General features: G+C 40.3%; 4 protein-coding genes across 4 annotated transcripts in view; 3 read left to right on the forward strand and 1 right to left on the reverse strand.

The window, feature by feature from the left end:
- Positions 1-9512, forward strand: LOC145488302 (uncharacterized). The gene is made up of 8 exons (XM_081467138.1): positions 1-782; positions 3822-3868; positions 3952-4138; positions 4316-4371; positions 5045-5152; positions 5988-6325; positions 7057-7254; positions 7977-9512. Exons 1-8 carry the CDS (start codon positions 622-624, stop codon positions 8664-8666), a joined length of 1785 nt encoding a protein of 594 aa, XP_081323264.1. The 5' UTR covers positions 1-621; the 3' UTR covers positions 8667-9512.
- LOC145488304 (uncharacterized) overlaps positions 5027-20253 on the forward strand; it is a 25299-nt gene continuing 10072 nt past the window's right edge. Inside the window, exon 1 of the mRNA XM_081467141.1 lies at positions 5027-5031. The gene's annotated coding sequence lies outside the window, so the exon portion shown is untranslated. The remainder of the gene's footprint in view (positions 5032-20253) is intronic.
- On the forward strand, positions 9698-14390 carry LOC145488300 (kelch-like protein 18). The gene is made up of 4 exons (XM_081467136.1): positions 9698-11387; positions 11995-12155; positions 12641-12890; positions 13254-14390. Exons 1-4 carry the CDS (start codon positions 10433-10435, stop codon positions 13649-13651), a joined length of 1764 nt encoding a protein of 587 aa, XP_081323262.1. The 5' UTR covers positions 9698-10432; the 3' UTR covers positions 13652-14390.
- LOC145488301 (ADP-ribosylation factor 1) lies at positions 14494-18793 on the reverse strand. The gene is made up of 5 exons (XM_081467137.1): positions 18690-18793; positions 18424-18594; positions 18190-18300; positions 17940-18064; positions 14494-15799 (listed from the first exon to the last, which is right to left on the reverse strand). The coding sequence occupies exons 2-5, from the start codon at positions 18569-18571 to the stop codon at positions 15638-15640; spliced, it is 546 nt and encodes a 181-aa protein (XP_081323263.1). The 5' UTR covers positions 18572-18594; positions 18690-18793; the 3' UTR covers positions 14494-15637.

Consider the following 20253-nt stretch of genomic DNA (forward strand, 5'->3'; position numbering starts at 1 on the left):
CTTATTTCAGATCAGATATAACATGATTTCTCAGTCAAACTGTGTACACTGAAACCGGGTCAAATTAAACATGTAAATGACCGTACAAGAGAATGTTTACTTGCTTTTAAGAAAAGGCTGAAATCATTCAGTCGAAAAAGAAGTGATTGACCAAGTTGCTTGGGGAGTCCAGGGGAAGGGATATTGCAAGCGTGTGTGTTTGTACGCGCGAAAAGGTTAGCACGATAATGGTTTACCGGAAGTACCCTGTCCGTAAAAATATTTTTGATAAACGCTTTTCCATTTTGATTCAATATATTTCGTCTTTCTCTCGTCGATTGGCGTCACAACTTTGTAAGGATTCAGTCTAGTGTTTCCTCTTTAATTTTTGGCACACGGGATGTCTTGTCATTACTTGTCAAAAACAGACATCCCTGTCTAAACAGAACACCTTTGTGTAAATGTGTCATCAAAAATAGGATAAGATTACATAGGCAGTCATGATCAGGTCGTCAACATCTTTAGTTTCACGTATTTTACACTTGACCTTTACGTCTAAAACATCTCCGTCTTGTCTTCGTATACTCTCGTAATTTAGAAGCAGATTTGACAGCAGTAGCGGCTTCTGATCCGTTGATTAACATGGAATCGAATGAGAAAGGAACGTACTGTAAACCAGTGACGCTTTCCCGGAGAAAATTGCTCTACTACGTCGGACATTTGGTTGTTGTAACCACCGTATCACTGCCAACGATATTTTACATTCTTCAGCCGGATCATCCTGCACACACCAACTTAAATGAGTAAGTAAACGAACAAAATCCTTCGGTTTACGTACACATATCATCCTTGCATAGCTGGCGTTCCTAATGCCGAAGTCACTGTTTGTCTATATTTATTGTTTTGAAATGGTTTTTTGGAATTTGTATGGCTTTATCGTTACGGTCAATTTATTTAGTACTCTCCCAAGGCAAAAGTGTTGAGGATGGGTGAAAATCGAAAGCCTGTTGGTTCAGGCTCACAGAATGTGCGCCATTTTACGGACGCTCTCATCGATCTCTTGTTCAATATCGACACCGCATGCTGTGATGTTGGTCACGTATGAAACTTCGTAAACTTTTTATTTATCTGTCGAGGCACGGTTTCCTTGTTCATGTTGGAGCCCGTTTGTTACTGCAGTCTGAGAGCCTGGAGCAGATAAGGGAGATCAGAGACATCTATTCAGTGTCGTCCAATTCGTTCAGTGATTACCCATACTGAGTTCTATGCTCGATTGATTTTAGTTAGCACAAGTGTAAGATTACAGGCCGAATTGAACTCCACTCGGTCCAATTACAATTGATTATTTCAAGTTTAATGATCGAAGCTTTTTAAAAAGTTAAAACTCTTGCGTGTGAAGCTACTACATGCATTAATGAATGTTGTATACTTGAAGCTTTTGCATACCGTTATAAGGAATATAGACGACATGCCGTTTTAATGATATTTTTTTCTTTTTTTGGTCTAAACCGGACGAGGCATCGGAAGATCGAGAGTTCGACATATGAGAGAATAAAAATTGACATAGGGATGAAACAGAAACCAGATCAATTTTGGCCCATCTCTGTTTACTCGGTTGAAGCCGACATGTCTGCTTCGAAATCGATTAACGATATTATCTACAAATATTTTCAAGTTCTTTTAAATTTTTAGGGCTACCTTTTGAGGTATTTTTAGAAAGTGACGAAATTGAATGTTAGCTTTGCTAATTACACTATCATGCGAGCAGACTGGAAAAAAATAGCAATTTGCTCGAGTTTTGTTCACTGTTTTCCGCGGTGCTTCAGTAGCGGAGTCTACATGAAGCCCCAAGAGAGGATGATCTACCATCCTGTCTTGATAAAGCCTGTACTACGTGTAGACTACTACTGAGACATAACTTCCTGAGTATTTTGTTCTTTTTTCGCGGGGTTGGAGGGTTGGAGGGTTGGATAGGGGCGGAGAACTCCCATGAATGTACAGCAACAGTTTACGTCAGGAATATCATATTGAAAGTGTACACTGCTAAAATATCGGATTTTGTTAAAAAAAAATTGAGGTGTAGAGCTCTGAATGTTTGGGGTAACTGTTATTGCTGCAAGGGATTGCATAAACAGAGCTATTTCTGAAAATTCACTCCCTTTTTTGTGCTAATTTCAAGGCAACAGAAATGTATTGGAGAGGTTTTCTCTTTGCTTTGGTTTTGCTTTACTCCGCTTAGCGATTGTCTCAGGAAATATACGTTTTATCGTTATATGAAAAGCAAACACATTTTTTCTACGATGAAACGAGGAATAAGTCTTACTGACTTCCGCTATGGGTTTTTATGAAGCTTCCGAACAAAGCCACGGCAAATTTATATTCTTAATTAGTAAGACCTCCCTCTATCACGTTTATCATGATTCTAATAAACAAAGCTCGAAAAGGCCAAAGGGTGCAAACGAGAAAGATAATATCGTCTCACCGTAGATAAAGATTTCTCTCTTAGCTGTCTTGTTTTTAACTCCTGCCTTCGTTCGCCAGAAGCTTAGAGTCTGGAATAAGCTTATATAGATCACTCTTTCTAGCTCCGTTCTTTTAGCAAGGTTGAGCAAGCGGATTTTATTTCGTGTGAGCAAAATAAACGAAACCAACACGCAAAGTTTTGTTGTAAACCATTTAATATCGCATTTAAAGGGTGCAAATTTTTTGTCAGTTTCGGCCAATCCAAAGATCTTCTCATCTTGCTGTTTAATTTCTTGATTTGTATTTACTGTACGTCTGAGGAAATATACGCTTATATGAAAAGCAAACACATTTTGTCTACGATATAAAGACGAGGGATAAGTCTTATTGACTTCCGCTATAGATATGGGGATTTATTTCATAACTGGCCAAGCTTCGAAGGCAAAATATAATAAGACGGTTTTGCGGAGTGTTGCCTTGATTTATAGTCTTTCTGAATTTGTTTCGCGTCCTATTCGTACTCGTCTGGCGTTTCAGAATATGAGTAATATTCAATAATTTATCTTGGACAATCCAAAAACGTTTTATTGCACGTTTATGGCGAACTCTAAATTAAGAAACATGGTCTAAATTCAGCCGTCTATTAAAGGACACGAGCAGAGGAAACGAAAGCCCTGCCAAAACAGCGATCACGTTGATTAATTCCACTCGCCTACGTGGGCTTCTTTTGAGGTATTTTTATACTGCCCAACTGTGAATCCTAGCTCAGTTTGCGAAGGACACTTCACTAGTTAGTTATATGCTGGCAGAATTCTTTTTGTTGTTGTTGTTGATCGTGTTTTGTCCATTGTTTTTGGCGGCTGTCCAGTAGTCTATAACTAGGTATATTTTTAGGAAGTGGGGGAGAGAAAACGTGGTCACTTTGAATGATTCCACTCGCCTACGTGTATCCGTGCTGCGCGTGCGTGATCTCAGTAAACCGGACGCACCGGTTACCGGTGTTAAAATTATTGTTCACAAATACTTTGAAAATGAGATCATCATGTCACCAACATCAGGCTGTTGTGCGTAAAAGCTGCTTCATTTTATATTCAAGGTAGCTTCAAATAAAAAAAAAAAACCGAACAATCCCTTTGCGCAGAGGATTTCACGCTAGTTAATCCGCCTGTCTCGTAACATGCGTGACGGAACAGCTATTTTAGGTTATTTTGCGTTCTGTGACACATCAAAGAGGCGTATGGAGGACGTTTTGCTCGTGTTTCCTATTCTCCATCCCCGGAAACGCCCCTTCTGCAAATAAGGAAAACGAATTGCTGAAGTGGGTGGAATAGAGTGGGTGAATCCTCTTTTTTAATGGTTTTTTTTTTTTTTTCCTGCAGAACCACTTCCACAAGAACAAATCTGACATTCAGCAGTACAAATAAAGGTCAGTTTTGTTCAGTTTTGCCATATGATTTGATAAGATGAAATAAAATGATCAGTATTCTAGACTTTCCTTTTTGTCAACAGCCACACTCGAGTGTAACTCTCCCCTAGTCCCCAATAACGAAACCGGCCAATGTCTGCCGCCGTGTTCCTGGACCACACAGTCTGCTTTGACACAAAAGATCTACTATGGCACAGTTGTGGTTGGTTTGTGGTTGGCGCTAATCGCTACAATCATAACATTTATCACGTGGGCAAACATTAAAAACCTGTAAGTGTTGCTATTCAATATATGAAGAGTATTTTTTGATAGCTCACACGTGCTAAACAAAACGAACATCTAGCGAAGTTTTCCGAAGACTACCCAATAAATTGAAAATTCCCGGAGACGCTCCGAATTTCATTTAACTAAGTTACAACCTGTTTGATATTTTTCTTATCTTTACAGCCGCGCGTTTCCCCACGTTTTGCGTTTTCACATCATGGTCTGCTGCATTTGCCTTGGTGAGTATGAACTACATTGTTATTGAAGTTTGAGGTGGAGAACGCCTACACAGCGATATTGTTACGATTGTGACTATTTCTTTCTTTTTCAAATTTTTATTTTTGAGGGCCATTAGGTTACCAGTTTTATTACTGTTAAATGTTACCCTCGTAAAATAAAGTCTTACTTACTTACCTTTTTGGGAAGAGACGTTGGGCAGTTTTAAAAGCTGAATTATCTTTAAACATTAGTCTGCAGTAATTAGTAATAGCTATTTTTATACTCAAACAGATTTTAACGTCACTAGGATAAAAACTCTACCTTTTGCAAATGTACAACTGGCATGTAGATGAATAAATTGAAAACAATTGGCTCCTTACTAACTTAGTGAGAGCAAGAGATTGAGCAAACTAGAGAGCCGGGGTTGCCTTCCACTACCTAGCTCTTGAAACGTCAACCGTAGACTGAGAAATCTCCAACGTGACTCAAGATGTAGAGTAATCCTTCAAAAGAAGGAAAAGAGAATGACATAGCTGGATGGAGGCCTGGAGCGAGGTGTGCATTGCAGCGGTCGACAGAAGCGGTTGGCGGCAGAGTGGAGAGACCTTATGTGTCACTTTGCACATATAAAATAGATGAAGAAGGTGAAGAACAAAATTCACTTTAAAGTGCGAATATTTGTCTTCCATTTAGCCTGCTGCAAGATGATTCCTGTTCGTATTGGACTTGGCAAAGTTTTCTGTCGCAAACAGTTGTATTGGCAACCCACAGGTCATTCTTCTTTCGCGACTGTACTGCAAGGTAATGTGACACTTACTGCAGTTTTCAAGCGGTTCTACTTGTTTAGAATTAACCCTGACCACACGGGCATCTCATGGGATAGCAACATGTCTACAAAATATCAGTATACCTCATTTGATGGTTCTTCTTGATCGCGTTTTTGACTTAAACAAAGCACACTTTTAAAGTAAGTCAAATTTTTGGTCAACATTGGAGGTACACTCATACCAATATATAAACGTAACGTAAATTTAAGCAATTTTGGTTCCTTAGATCCTTCTGAGGTGGATCTGGGATCGGGAGCCCCTTTTCCCATAGCCCACCCTAAATGCGTCCCATGCGTCCCGACCACCCTCTCCTAGTTATCTTCTCCCCATCAAAACTTTTTTGAGTACCTCTGGGTACAAGGGAGTCTAAGTTTACAAAATCTGCCTCATTAGCATAAGTGATTAAAATTCTGATGGAGCTACAAAAATATCAGTTCTGAGTACTGAAAGGGCATAGCACATTTAATTGTCCCAAGAAGTTGAAGCCCGATGTATTCAATACTATTTGTACGATGTGGGTTTAAAATCTCAAAACTTTACAAAGAATGTTGGGACTCATCGCTTTTGCCACAAAACATTTTGAGGTTATCTTCTTTAATATTTAAACCAAAGAGTAAATCATATCACCATGTAGCAAGTTTCACAAGCTCTTCAACTGTTTGGAATCAGTTCATATCTAGCATTATGTCATTTCTGTGTTAAGTCGTATGCCAATGAGGCGAAATGTAAAAAGTGATCGACGCCACTGTTTTGTGACCTTTTCTCAAACAATCACCACGCATTGACGAGTACATATTTTGTTTCAACAGGTGCGACGTCTCACTATTTTGGACTGGCGAATTCTCTCTGGGCAATGTGTTTCATAGCCAACACTTATGCAGTTATCGTTCTCAACAAACGAGCCGTCTTCAAACACCCAATCAAATTTCACCTTTTACAGTCTGTTCTGTGCTGGTTGGCGCCCGCAATCATTGTGGTTGGCTGTCGCTTTATCGCGCCTCCTGGGTACAAGTTTCTCTTTGTAGATCACTTGGCTGCAGGTTCTGGAAGCCTTCAAATGGCTTACTTTGCTGTCACGCTACCCATGCAGATCTCGCTTGGAGTGTCACTGTGCTTGTTGTGGTCTATTGTGTGGAATATTAGAAAGGTATTAAAATAGTATAGTTTTTAAACTACATACCTGGATAACATGTTCACAAGCCTCCACAGCATAGATCTTTTTACACGCCTTTTTCGTTTCCTTCCCTCACCGGTCATCGCTGTCATATCCTAACACATGAGTCGATAGAACGACACAAACACATTGACGCTGATTATACACGGCGACCCCATAAAAGAACACAGCAACAGCTCGTCGCCATTACAAGTTAGAATCCTTTGTCAAGATTTTGAGTGGCTGTTTGTAATCAGTTATTAAAACTTAAGAAAAAATGTGCACGTTTATTATTAGCTAACCAGGCTGGTTTACAACGTACGCGTAGATGTTCACACGTGCAAAAATTTTTTAGTACAAGGTAATCATTATTTCAGTTATGCTTGCGTTCTACGAGTAAACCATCCTTAAGGAGTTACGGGAAAGGCGTGATAAAAGACTGTCTTTGCAGTGGAATTTCCCGTTTTACACGGGCAAAGTAACGACACAGGGAGGAACGCTGGCACAATTTAAAAAGAAACGATTGGCTGTTGTTGTGCCTTCATGTATGCGTTTCCCTGTATATGCGCTTATACCTCGTCTCAGTTCTAATTAATTTATACACGAACGTTTCTTGTACTTATGCTTGCACTGAATGTGATTATGTGTACATCAAGCTTTGGTAGGATCAATGTGCTGATCGATTTTTTCAAAATACCAGTTTATTAATCACTTATTTTCAACAGGCTCGTTTAAACAACAGTAAACGTGTAATCCGCGCCAGAGAGGAGAGAGTTTCCTTGCGGCGAATTGAGCGACAGTTCTTGAGCATGGCTGTTGTAATGTTGATGTTGGTGGGAGTGGTCTTGACAGTCAACACTACGATGATATACCGTGTCAGGCAGTTTGTGCATGACGCTGAAGTTTACTTTTATTGTCTACAGGTGAGATTACTCTAAAACAGATCAGCGTAAAAAATTCTGTTGATAATGAAAGTTGCGATTCAACAGTAGCCTGCGTGGTAAACATAGAAGTCGGTCGGTCATTAGGCCATATTCGTATTCTCGATAATGAACTGGAACTAGCTTGCAATGGAGGCTCATGGAGTAGAATATCATTAACAAGAGATGAATGTTATTTGCGTTTGAAAAGACTCCACGAATTGGCCCCTCCACTCATTAGCCCAGTTGCAAACTAGCTAGTTCCAGCCCAAAACGAGAGTGCGAAAATGATTAATTGGCGTTTCACGCCCAAATTTCCCTTTACGCCCTGCCTTTTGCTATCTACACCAGCTACGTACGCTGCTTTTCTAGCTTGGATAAACGCAAAGCAGAACACCGTATCACCTGGAACAGGAGCTTATTTTGAAAGTGAATGAATGTGGCTGAATGGGTAAAATACCATAACCGGTACAGTTTTGATGTAAATGCTACCAGTAAATCTGTGATAGCCAATGCCAAAGTAGGCTCCGCTTCCAGCTCCTTGGGAGTGCATGGGAGTGCATGTCCAACTTCGTTAACCTTAGCAAAGTTGCTTGTATTTTTACAGTCGCCAATGACGGACTTTGAGGTAAATGATCCTCCTTCCCCCCATCCCTAACGAGCACATATTGGTCAGCCACTGATGACATTTCCTGCGCTTATTCAATTTTAATTCATAATTTTAGACATCGACGAACTGCAAGTCACCGAGATACAACACCATTCTGCCATTGACCAATGTTGTAGCCCCTGGCTTCCTCTGTCTTGTGTTCTTCTTCCTTTTATTGATGAACAAAGAATGCCGTCAGATATGGACAGGATGTTTCGCGAAGTGCAAAAAGTTTCTTCACTTGTGCAAACCACCTCCGAAAAAGCTTCGTGCTGGGACGGAAATGAAAGACTCAAGATGTTCCTCAATTCTCACGGTTATCAGTTATGATCGCAGAGGATCGGAGCTGAGTGCTGTTCAAGTAATAGAACATCAAGCTACAAAAGCACAGCCACCTTATTTATTGCATAAAAGCGTGGCAAGATTAAAAGGGGAAAAACCCAGAGCTTCTACTCTAAGTTTGCCTGTGGTTATGAATCAGCGGTTGACTGTTACAAATCCGGAGATTCAGCTTCGGTCATCTGCGCATGCTCAGGGGTCAGCTTGGCGGTCGAGATGCAACTCGGTTCCATTGTTTCTCCAAAAGGAATTAGAAACACAAGAAGCCGCTGAACAGAGGAAAGCTTCTACCTCCACATCCTCGCTAAGTCCACTTGCGCAGGAACTGAGTACCACGAAAAGTACTAACAGCGAGGACTCAGATGCGAATAGTGAAACAGACAACTTCATTCAAGAAAACTATGAGGAAATTTCTTCCAAGTTGTAGCAAATGAGAAATGCAGCTGTAAATATTGAGATCGAAGGCTCGGAATGGCATCTTGAAATGAAACTAGAGGAAATAAGACAATTTTTTCGTTGTTTCGGAAATAATAGCGATATTAATTATATTTCACATTTTCAATGCAGTACATTATATTGCAAAAAGGCAATTTGTAAATGTGTTGTGTAACCGGTCACCCTGATCAAAGCGGCAATTCAATTTTTTCCCAGTCAGTGACTGATAATAACTATAAAATGATGATAACGATGACCAAAGAAAATTCTTATGTATAATGGTAAATTACAGTTTCAAAACGACAAACATGACAAAGTGGGGACGCATTCTTTAGCTCGAAAACTTAAAATCCTACTTATTTATTATGACATGTATTTATAGTGCGATCAAACCGATTATATTTCTCACATAAAGTGTATCAAAATTTAGGAAATTAAAAGATGAAAACTTAAGACATGAAGCAAGTATGAAGAGTAGTGCTACTTACTACTTATTAACCGAGAGTGAGGTCTTTACGGGAAAATCTCAGACCGAGAGCTTGCCGTATTGACCGAGCGATAGCGAAGTCAATACGGCAAGGCCGAAGTTTGAGATGGTCCCGTAAAAACCGAACGTTCGAGGTTAATAAGAAGTTTATTATCTGGAGTAAGTGCAGAATACCCGGCCACTCGAAGTTGTACCCGTTAAAAACCTGGATACGCGGCTACGCAGTTTGTACAATATCTTTCTCCTTTTCAGGTTCTTAGAACGAGAAATAGACACATTACATTGCTACGTGGCTACCAAAACACTTCTTGATATATGTACACATATCTCGGCTTTACTTTACTAAACGTGTATCGCTAACTAACGGGATTAGTCTATGTAAAAGATCTCTTCAGCTGTATTTTCGTTCAAAACATTTCTTATCATTTCATCTTAAATTTCCAAGTTAAGATTGTTCCGAACAAAGTATAAGTACTTACTTACCAAGTTGTAAAGGTGAACTTAGCCTAATCATAGTAAAGTTCGAACTATCTACACTTGACACTCCAGAAAGTTAAAAAAAATCATTTTTCTTGATAAGGGAGGGGGCAACTGCCTCCCTCTTTCCCGTACGCTAACTACGTCTACACATACCACAGCTTCTACACATATTTCTCCGGGGGTATGGGTGCTCCCTTATATGGGCTATATAGGTTTGTGCGGTTCCAAAGGGTATAGTTTTTCAGCCGTTTTGGTCAACAATAATAGGGTACCGATTTTAATTGGCCATTTTGATCATAAATAGTGTATGGTTTTTGCACTCTTGTCTTGAACTGGGTATGTTTTTTTAGAAGAAGCTTCTTTTTCATCATTATCGATAAGACCATCAACAAAAGTCCTTCATAAATTATGTTTAGGACAACTGTGCCAGCCGCAACGATCATTAATAGGATATCAAAATTTTTGGTCAGGTCATAAATTGGGTAGCGAAATTCGCAGATTTTGGTCATAAATAAGGTAAGGGTTTTGGGAAGCGGCGCTCACACCCCGACCCAATTTTTCTGGGAATACCCCTCCCCTCCCCCACCCCCCGGCATATTTCACTGGATTCGTGCCGGTACACTATGTATCCGCATACAGGACGTACCTACCGTACAAACGCTAACCGTTAAGAAAGGATGAGTCCGCATTCGAGCTTGGGTTGCCTGTGGCATATGGCAAAGATTCATGGGTAACATCTTGAACAGGGACTGTACTGTTCTTCAATTTAGTGGCCAATTTCTCTTGCTAAAATGGACTTAAAACGTAAAATCAAACGATCTTTCCTCGCTGCTAACGATGCCCTCGGCTCAAGGACTGTCACGGACAGCAGCGAGACTGGAAGTCTTTTGATGCGAGTCCAGCACGCTCAATCAGTTCTTGCAGCTTTAGAAAACCTACGAAGACGTGAAGAGCTCTGTGATGTAGTCTTGAAGGTTGCAGAAAGAGAGATCAAGGCTCACCGTGTTGTTTTAGCTGCCGTAAGTCCATATTTCAATGCCATGTTCACGAGTGACCTCGCAGAGAGCAAACAGGAAGTCGTCAATTTAAATTATTTGGATCCTTTGGCCTTTCAAATGGTTGTGGAGTTTGCTTATGTTGCGAGGGTCAACATTACGGTTGACAATGTACAATCACTGTTGACAGTCGCCAGTTTGCTGCAAGTTGAGACTCTGGTGGAAAAATGTTGTTACTTTTTAGAACACGAGCTGCATCCTTCTAATTGTCTTGGAATAAGGCGTTTTGCATACAATCACGGTTGCCTCGAGCTCAGTACAATAGCTTACGATTATGCAATACGGAATTTTAATCAGGTCACACAATTGGAAGAGTTCTATCAGTGTCCTTTGGAAGAAGTTCTTGAACTGTTAAATGAAGATGCGTTACACGTACGTCATGAAGAAGAGGTTTATGAAGCTGCTTTGCGGTGGATGAAGTACAGCTTGGAAGACAGGATGAAAACAGTTCCCATGCTAGCGGAACAAATTCGATTTCCCCTGATGGCCTGGGAATTTCTGGTGACAAAAGTCTTGGATGATGGGTTCATTACAAGTAATGCTGGGAGCTGTCATCTCTTTGAAGAGGCCAGGATGTACCACGTGTCTCCTCAGCTGCGTAGTAATATGAGTCAGCGCAATCGACTGAGGCCACGGAAGCTGTATGGCCAAGCAGAGTGGATATATGTGCTGGGTGGAGAGACAAATCCTGGTAAGAAAATGCGGCCGAACAGAGTCACAAGTTAACACAAGTGGGGTTACTGGTTGCTCAGTCCCCAAGGCAATTAGCCTGTAGCTGTTTAGCCCCCAACCAAAAGTCCATTAGCCCCCATTCACACATGGTATTAAAGAACAAAGAAATAGACCGTGTTTTTGACTTCTGGGTGGAGGCTTAATGGCTAGGGGCTAAAAAGACAAGTTTTTAATTTGTGTTCACAAACACCTTTGCTTGGGTTAAAGTGTTGTTGAGTGTTAACAGTTGCGGTCTGGTTGTGTTTTGTTTGATCAATTTTCATTTGAGATGACACATAGTTTTTTTTTGCATTTTTTATTTACAACAAGTATCCATGAATGGAGATGTGACAGTGTTTCCGTTGTGTCACTGTTCAACTCTGCTGAAGTAGTAGTATTTCTCACAATCTGGCATGCAGCATCTCAGAATTCTGAAGGGGAGGGGGGCTCCAAGGACTGGAATTCTGAAAGCACACAGGGCTCACAGTAAGGGCACTAGTGGTCTTCTTTTTTTTCTTTGTTTTTTAAGGAAAAAAAAGGAACTTGTCTTGAACAAGGCATTATTTACCAATATTTTCTTACCTTAGGTCGATGTACAGTTAATACTGTGGAAAAATACAACCCTGCATCAGACACGTGGTGTGAAGTATCACCCATGATGACGCCATGTCGAGGTCTGGGTGCAGCTATATTAGAAGGCATCCTTTATGTCGTGGGTGGATCAGATGGTATTGCTGCTTTAAATCGAGTAGGTTCACTAGTTTCTGGTATGTACTCCTCTTTTGGATGTGCCACAGTTCACTCAAATTTCTCACTGGACCTTCATTTCCTGTCTCACACACTCATGACTGCCTCACTCCTCTCTCTCTTTCCCTACCTACATACCTATCCAGTGTCTACCTCACCAGAAAAGCCATCTACTTACTCATTACATGTTCTATCTATGTGTCTAGGAGCTGTATTGGGAGAATATCAGCACAGAGTGTTTACATGTAGGCCTCCATCTTGACTTTGGTAAACAGTGCAGGGTTGGGGTGAGGGAAACATATGCCAAGGTAAAGGAAAAGGTAAATTTTCCTTCTTCCCCACCCCCTCTGGCTCCACCCCCATCCACCCTCTCTCACTCATCCCCACTCTGCACATTTTGCAAAATTGCCACTAAAACACTCTGCACTGCAGGCTACAGAAACTGTGAACCAGTTGAGCTTGCTAAGAGGCTTTCCTTTTTTGTAGGTAGAGCAGTATGATCCTAGTTCAGACACATGGACTGCTACCACAAGCATGATTGAACACAGGAGTAGTGTAGGCATAGGTGTCCTCAATGGCTTGCTGTATGCTGTGGGTGGGTATAATGGACAGACAACTGTCAACACAGTCGAAAGGTATAATCCACGCACCGAAGAGTGGACCATGATCTGTGAAATGACCACAGCACGAAGCATGCTTGGGGTGGCATCACTGAATGGTCACCTTTATGCAGTTGGTAAGTACAATACAGGTCAAAGGCAAGGAACCAACCCTCACGCCATATGCAGTGCTCTTTTTTCAGGTTTGCATGTTTTAAAGTGCATGTGGCGGCACATTTCCTCTTCAGGTGCATTTTTGCTTTTTTTTTGCACTGAAAATTCCCCAAATACTGTCGCCAAATAACAGCTTATTGTTAAACCAGCTGGGTTTAAGTTATTCGGTGGTGGCGCTTAATTGAGTAAAAACAGTAAGTAATGAATGGTTGTATCGGAAAATAAACCCAGCTTTTTAAAACAAGCTTGGACTGTAAATAATTGACAGGGAAAATCTTGGTCCATATTTTACAGTAACAAGAATATAAATCATGTTGCTTTTATAGGTGGTTATGATGGTGTATCAGACCTCTCTTCTGTGGAGCGTTACAACAATCAGACAGATCAGTGGCAGTTGGTGTCGGCTATGAAGACTCCACGCTCAATGGTCGGTGTGACAGTACTGAACAGTTATTTGTTTGCTGTTGGTGGATGTAATGGTCAGAGTTTAGAAAGTGTTGAGGTGTACAATCCTGAAACTAATGTATGGACAATAGATGCACCAATGAAAGTGCCTCGTAGTGGAGTTGGCATGGCAGTTATTGATGGCCTTTTGTATGCCATTGGTGGCTGTAATGGAATGGACTATCTGAACAGTGTGGAGGTTTTTCATCCACAGAAAAAAAGATGGACATCATCTACAAGTATGAAAACAAATCGACGGCGATTCGGTTGTTGTTACTGATTCAGATTACATGATTTCATTTTGATTAAATTATACTACTCCCTCCTGGATGGGATGCTAGTCCATCACAAGGCTACCCCTGAATTAAATTTGCCAGTCTGGGTGGAGAGAGGCACTGTGAGAGTACAGTGTCTTGCCCAGGAACACAACATTGTCCCCAGCCAGGGCTCAAACCAGGACCGCTTTATCCAGAGTCAAGTGCACTAACCATGAAGCTATCAGTTCAGTGACATCTGTAAATTACTTTTGAGAAGATTCTTTTGAACTTTCTACAGGCAAACAGACATCATATTAATTTGATGAAGATATAGACATAATATTATTTTATGTTACTCCAAACTAAGAGTATATAAAATGTTCTGACTGGCCATTTACTATTTATTTATGAACTGACAAAACATTGTCTTCATCACCATATTATATTTATTCTTACCTGGTCTGTAATGTTAGCAAGGCCACTGGTATATCAGTGTTTTATGCTATTTTCTGCTACCCTCATTAAAAATAGACCTTACTAACTTATTGTCTTTGATCATGCAGCGTGGCAAATGCTTCATGTCGAGAAGTCTGGGTATGACTTGTTTTGCCAGAAGATAGCAATCTATGAACGGCCTTTTGTGGGAATACCATTCGATACAAAATGAAATTAACTAATTATCAATTGACATCAATTGCTTTTCCAGTCGTTGACTTCCACCCCTGGTCCAAGTGCATTTAACACTGTAGACAAATGGAAATATGGCATGTAGTGCTCACACAGTCAACTCTATTGAATACAAGTAATTTAAAGAATTGTTTGCCAAACTTGTCCCTGACTGTTACAAGAAAAACATGCTTACTGCTAAAGAGAACAATACATTTTATTAGAATTCACTTATGCCAGTCTTTAGAGAAGGAAGGTTACAAGCAAAGTCTTAGTTACTGCCTGGAGCAATTTCATTCAGCAACTATAAAGAGTTTTCTAAGTGAATTTTCACTAGTTACACACATACTTGTACATGAGCACAAGTTTTTGTAAAATTTCTGTTTGTTCAAAAGCCCTACTATTAATTAACAGTGGTCAGTTCCAAGGTTCTCTTCATCACAAGTTTTATTATTTGAATCTAGTTATACAAGCAATTTGAAAAGCACTCCTACATAAACTAAACTACCCACTGCAACTCATACAACTTCGTATTGCACTTCACCAGTTAAAAATTAAAGCTTGTGTTTGTTCCAACAATGGTCACAGACTTGTGCATATCATTTGAAGAAAATAGTACAATTGATGAAAGAAACTTGACGTCACTTTTGTAATCTTATAATTTCCTGTGGCCAGGAGAAAGAAAGACATGTCTTCTCCATTTCTCCAGTTAAGCTTCCAGTCAATGGAACCTGAACTGAAGAGACAGTTTGATAGAGATTGAAAGATTGCCCTTTCCTGAAATTTTCTTCACTCCCTTCTCAGCTACAAAAGATGGTACAATCTTTTTTCATTGCAACCTGCTATGTTACCAAAACCAGCAGAAATTGTTTTCCTGTTATTGCTTGCCACGATTAAATCAAGACTAGAAAATACGATCAAAGTGAGGTCAAGATTGCAACTGTGACCTTTCAAAACAACTACCAAAACTTTCATAGCCAGTAATATGTGACTTGCCAAGTCGACAGACCTTACACTACATACGTGCTAGGAATTTAATAGAGGTAAATATAACAATTATTAAAAAATGCTATCATTAATTTTTCTACATCAGCAGCAGATCCATACTGGCAAACAAGTTACATTTTTGCTGAAAAGGTAGGGGCCTGGGCCCATCTGCTACTGCTTTATACTGTTGAAATTGTCTTGCAGTGGAACAAAAATGCAGTTAAACACAGGAAACTAAACGAAAATAGCATTAAAGTCTATGAAAATAAAACCAGGATTAATCCAGTGCTCCTGGATTATCCCTGTTAAATGTATTTCCCATACAGTACTTATTGCATGAGAGTTGGTTAACCACCTCATTTTGAATTTTTAAGTTGGTTTGATAGCCAGTCGAGTCCTTCATATAAACCATCTCCGCTTGTTGCACATGTAGCCTGTATGTACCATTGGCGACTTCTTAAGCTGTGTAGGCCTAGCTTATCTGTTATTTCAGCAGCATTCATTGCATTGGGTAAATCCTGGAAAACAACAAGAACTGTTTACAACAAAGAAATAACAAGATTGTACAATTTGTTTCCTGCTTACTGTACATCAGATCTAACTACATGTACATGCCTCCCTGAGATCAACAGTTTTAACCCAACCTCATCAGTCTTAAGATTTTGTTAACTTTAATACAATGGCAAAACATTTATAAGATGACTAAAAAGCCAATGTGGGAAGCCAGTTACCGGTCGTGATACCAACTCTAAACAAAGTCACTTGGGGTAGGAGGGGTGTTTGCCTTGGAAAATTTTGAAAATCTGTGTGTGTCGAGGTGCATTTTTAGCACCCAATAGGCCACTATACACTTGGACGCTACTATACACTTCATACAGAACTACAGAAGGCTTTTTATACCATTGGCACTTGTTGCATTGTCCTTGCAATTCTATTTAATTGAACTGTCGTGATGTAAATCAACTGTAGTTTTATTGCTATTATTTCAATTATGCAAGTTCAAGAAAAAAGTTTAAATATCAATATCGTTTTAGTTATCTTAATGAAAAAGAGCTACAGGTCATGATGAATCAGAAGGATTGAGGCTATATATTTCCTGTTATATTTCCTGTCACATACATGAAGTATCACTACAAAATCAGCAATGGTGTTCATCTCTCTGTCAGTGTAAGGTAAGGACTGCAGACTACAGACCGGGCCTAAAGTGTACATTAAGGGTAAAATGTGGACTGCAGACTAGACTTTTTAATGGAATGAGAACAAACTGTAAACATGCTAAACGGAGCATTATTTAAGTGATATACAGTCTGCGTTTTACATTGAGCTGTTTCTCTCTCCATTTTTTGATTTTTCATTTGTCTGCAAGTTCTGAAGACTTATGTTGTTGAAGGGTTTTATTGTCAAGACAAACTTTCAAACAGTCCCTTAGAATACATCTGGGGCAGTTTTGATCCTAATGAACAAGATTTCATGACGAAGACCGCCTTCCTTCGTGTTCTCCACACAAACATGTTTAGTCTGTAGAGGGCTATGCCGATTTGTAGTCAGATAACCTGAGTTGTATGTTGATTGGTCCATCATCACTTTAAAAAGTGGAACAGCAAATAACATTTATTTACTTGTTTGCCTTGATGACTTCTCAGTAGTGGCAATAAAAGACAACATAGTCTGTTAGGTCCGCTGCTTCATCATGGAAAATGTGCACAGGCCAACAATTCTGATACATGCCCCATACATGTACGAAACAAATGCCAAAACTAAGTTGCTGTTATTTGAAGTTTGAAGGTAGGAGACCAGTGGAACTACCCGAGGAAAATGGAACAACATTTTTCGATCACACCGGGCCAACCAAGAGGGATTATGGTCAAAGATTCCAACCCTCCCGCTTTGATTGGGAAACTCCCGATTTGATGCGTTGCCTCCTGCTCTCCCGATTCTTATCAAATTCTCCTCATTTATCTTAAAATTGTGAAAACAAGGGGAAAATGCTGATCTTAAGTATTTTTTTGCGATGTATTACACTTTCTTCTCATATTATCTCATCCAGTCTCTCACTGCATGTTGTGCAGACTCATCAGGCCAGCAGTCTTACTCCATTTTTCCTGGTGGACATGGCCCTGGACCCCCCTAGAGGCTGGCGCCTTCAGCGCTAAGAGTCTCCCTATTTTCCTTCAAAAGGGGTTGGAATCTCTGTATGGTTATCTACCATTTTTTATTCCTTTCCAGAAATCCCTACATAAGTGAAATCTACTGAAGAGAAGTAGGGCAATGAACGGGTTTCAAAAAGGAATGGCAAATTTCAGTCTGACCGGTCTGACCGGTGAAAGTGGACCACATCCAGAGGTGGTACCGAATATTCCAGATGGACCAGACAGAAAAGGACCTTTCCATTTGATCTCCAACCAATATTTCAGGAATTTTTGGCAGTGGAAAGCACCCACTGGTTCCCTTGGGACCAGTCATTACGTGCTTAACGATAAGCTCTCATCAAGGGGTGTTGCTTCGGGAGGGGGGGGATTTTGATTTTTCATGTAACAGCCCTATATACCATCAAACTTCACACATTTGCATGTACCCTTGTTACCATGTTGGCACGTTTTAAATCGCTTTTAAGTACTTCATGATGATTGTACGATCTAGGCATTCATTATTTTATACCTGTTTGTTGGCGAAGACAAGGAGAATAGCATCCCTCAGTTCATCTTCATTCAACATCCGGTTCAGTTCTTCTCTTGCTTCACCGACACGCTCGCGATCATTACTATCCACCACGAAAATCAGACCTAACAAAACACAAACGAGAAAAATAAACGCAAATTTTAGAAGAATCAAACGAAGACAAACTCGAGAAGAGAGGTCCGCCGACGATATTGCACAACATTTCGAATTCAACAACCGGCAACCATACCTTGTGTATTTTGAAAGTAATGTCGCCAAAGTGGCCTGATTTTGTCCTGACCGCCGACATCCCAAACTGTAAAGCTTATGTTCTTGTATTCCACTGTTTCCACGTTAAAACCTAGGGGCGCAAGTTTGAAATTATGTCAAAGTTAATTCATGTTAGGCAAGAATGAAACACACATGATACAACAAACTGTCATGGCGTCTCAACAAGTGGATCGCCGCGTCGCTTTGTACATACCAATTGTAGGGATGGTTGTAACGATTTCTCCGAGCTTCAGCTTGTACAGAATTGTCGTTTTCCCAGCAGCATCAAGACCAACCATGAGAATTCTCATCTCCTTCTTACCGAAGAGTCCACTGAATAGTTTGGCAAACGCACTTCCCATGTTTCAGAACTTTATAATTGCTCCTTGAAGACAAACACCAGAAGATGTTAGGAAACAATGAGCCGAAAAAGGAGCTTAGTATAATGCGAGGACTTTCCTATCTAACGGTTTCGTTTACCTTAAAAATAAAGGTCTTTCCAAATGGCAAACTTTACAACAAATCTGCCCACTGAAAAACTCGACACGTCGTCCACCAATCTCGTTACCAGGACTGCCCGAGTCTTTTAAAAAGTCTTTGAGGACTGGGAACTAGACCATCAAAAGAAATGTGGGCACTTGATATTACTACTTGTTTCAAGTCGTTGGTTTTGTGATTTTCATTGCCGAATGGGTTTCTCCCTACCAGTTCGAGTGTCTCTTTTTTTGTGTGTGTGTTTTTTGTCTTTGATTTGGAACTTTTTTGGTGAAGATCGAGAAGGGGGTGGGGTGGGGTTACAGGTCAGAAATAGGGCAGACAAAAATCCTTCACAGGTTCATAGCAACAACAGCAAAAAACAATTGAGCAACGTGAGGTGCGCCTAAAATATGTATGAAAGAAACCTAGTACTGGAGTCTTTCCACATAAGTTTGCTTTTGGTCTTGCAGTTTTAGTGTTTGTGTCCTCAGATTGACAAACTAGAAGCACTCGCTAGAGTTGAAAAACTCTCACAAGTAAAATTACCCACCCAACGCCCCCCCCCCCCCCCCCCTTCAAAACTACTGAATAGCCAACCCTGAGGTTTGGATGCTCAACCAATAATTTGCACTTCATTAACGCCAAGGGTGATGGTGATGGAGTCACCATCCCACTTTCTATATTATATAGATATAAATATATTTTTTTTTATTAAAGAACAGGGCACAGGATGAGGTGTTTGTACACGAGGTTTTTGTAGTTGACCCTACCAAAGCAGTCTACCCCCAATGAAAATAAAATTTCCTAGAGCAGATAAAATACATGCCAGATATAGCAGCAGCTTTCCACCTCTCCTTACAGCCATCTTTTTCATCTTAACACTGACATTTGGCCAGATGACAGTAACCTGAAAGGTCTCTCAAGACCTTCAAATTATGGTATTAAATTCAGCAGTGTTATTATTGCAATTTTCCGACTTTTGTACAAAATTCCAATATTCCATGACTTTCCCGACCTTGAAAAACTTGTTTTCCCTGACCATTTCCGGATCCGTAGCAACCCTGTTAAGGGTTACGGAAAGCAAATACTATCACTTTGTTGTTCTATGGATAGTGGATTTCATTTGTTTTGTTACCCTTATGGGCCAGCATCAAACATTGGTCGGGCTAGTCACCATTCTCCTTCACAGCCACTTGGGCCGCAGTCACGTTCCCCGTCCCCACACGACTGCTTATAACAATGAACCAATCACAGTCCTGCTTCAATTTCTGCCAAAACTGTCTACCAATCAATGGCCAGTCAGAGGTTTTTTTTTATCATGCAAGCTACCCTGTCATGGTCCAGCATATCACAATAAATGGGTACTGCTTGGTCCGAGTACAAATATGGCAACTAATGGGGAAGGAAGGTATGTTGGCTGAAGTAGCCACATGTAGAACAGCAGAGCATTGCATGACTTCAGCCCATGCAGCTGCAAACAGAACTTAAATGCCAGTCCCAATGACATATCTCACATCAATGCTTTTTGCTGTGCAACTCATTACCGAACCATTCAATAACAAGAAAA

This window comes from Orbicella franksi, chromosome 5 (genome assembly GCF_964199315.1).
Source record: "Orbicella franksi chromosome 5, jaOrbFran1.1, whole genome shotgun sequence".
Classification (NCBI taxonomy): domain Eukaryota; kingdom Metazoa; phylum Cnidaria; class Anthozoa; order Scleractinia; family Merulinidae; genus Orbicella; species Orbicella franksi.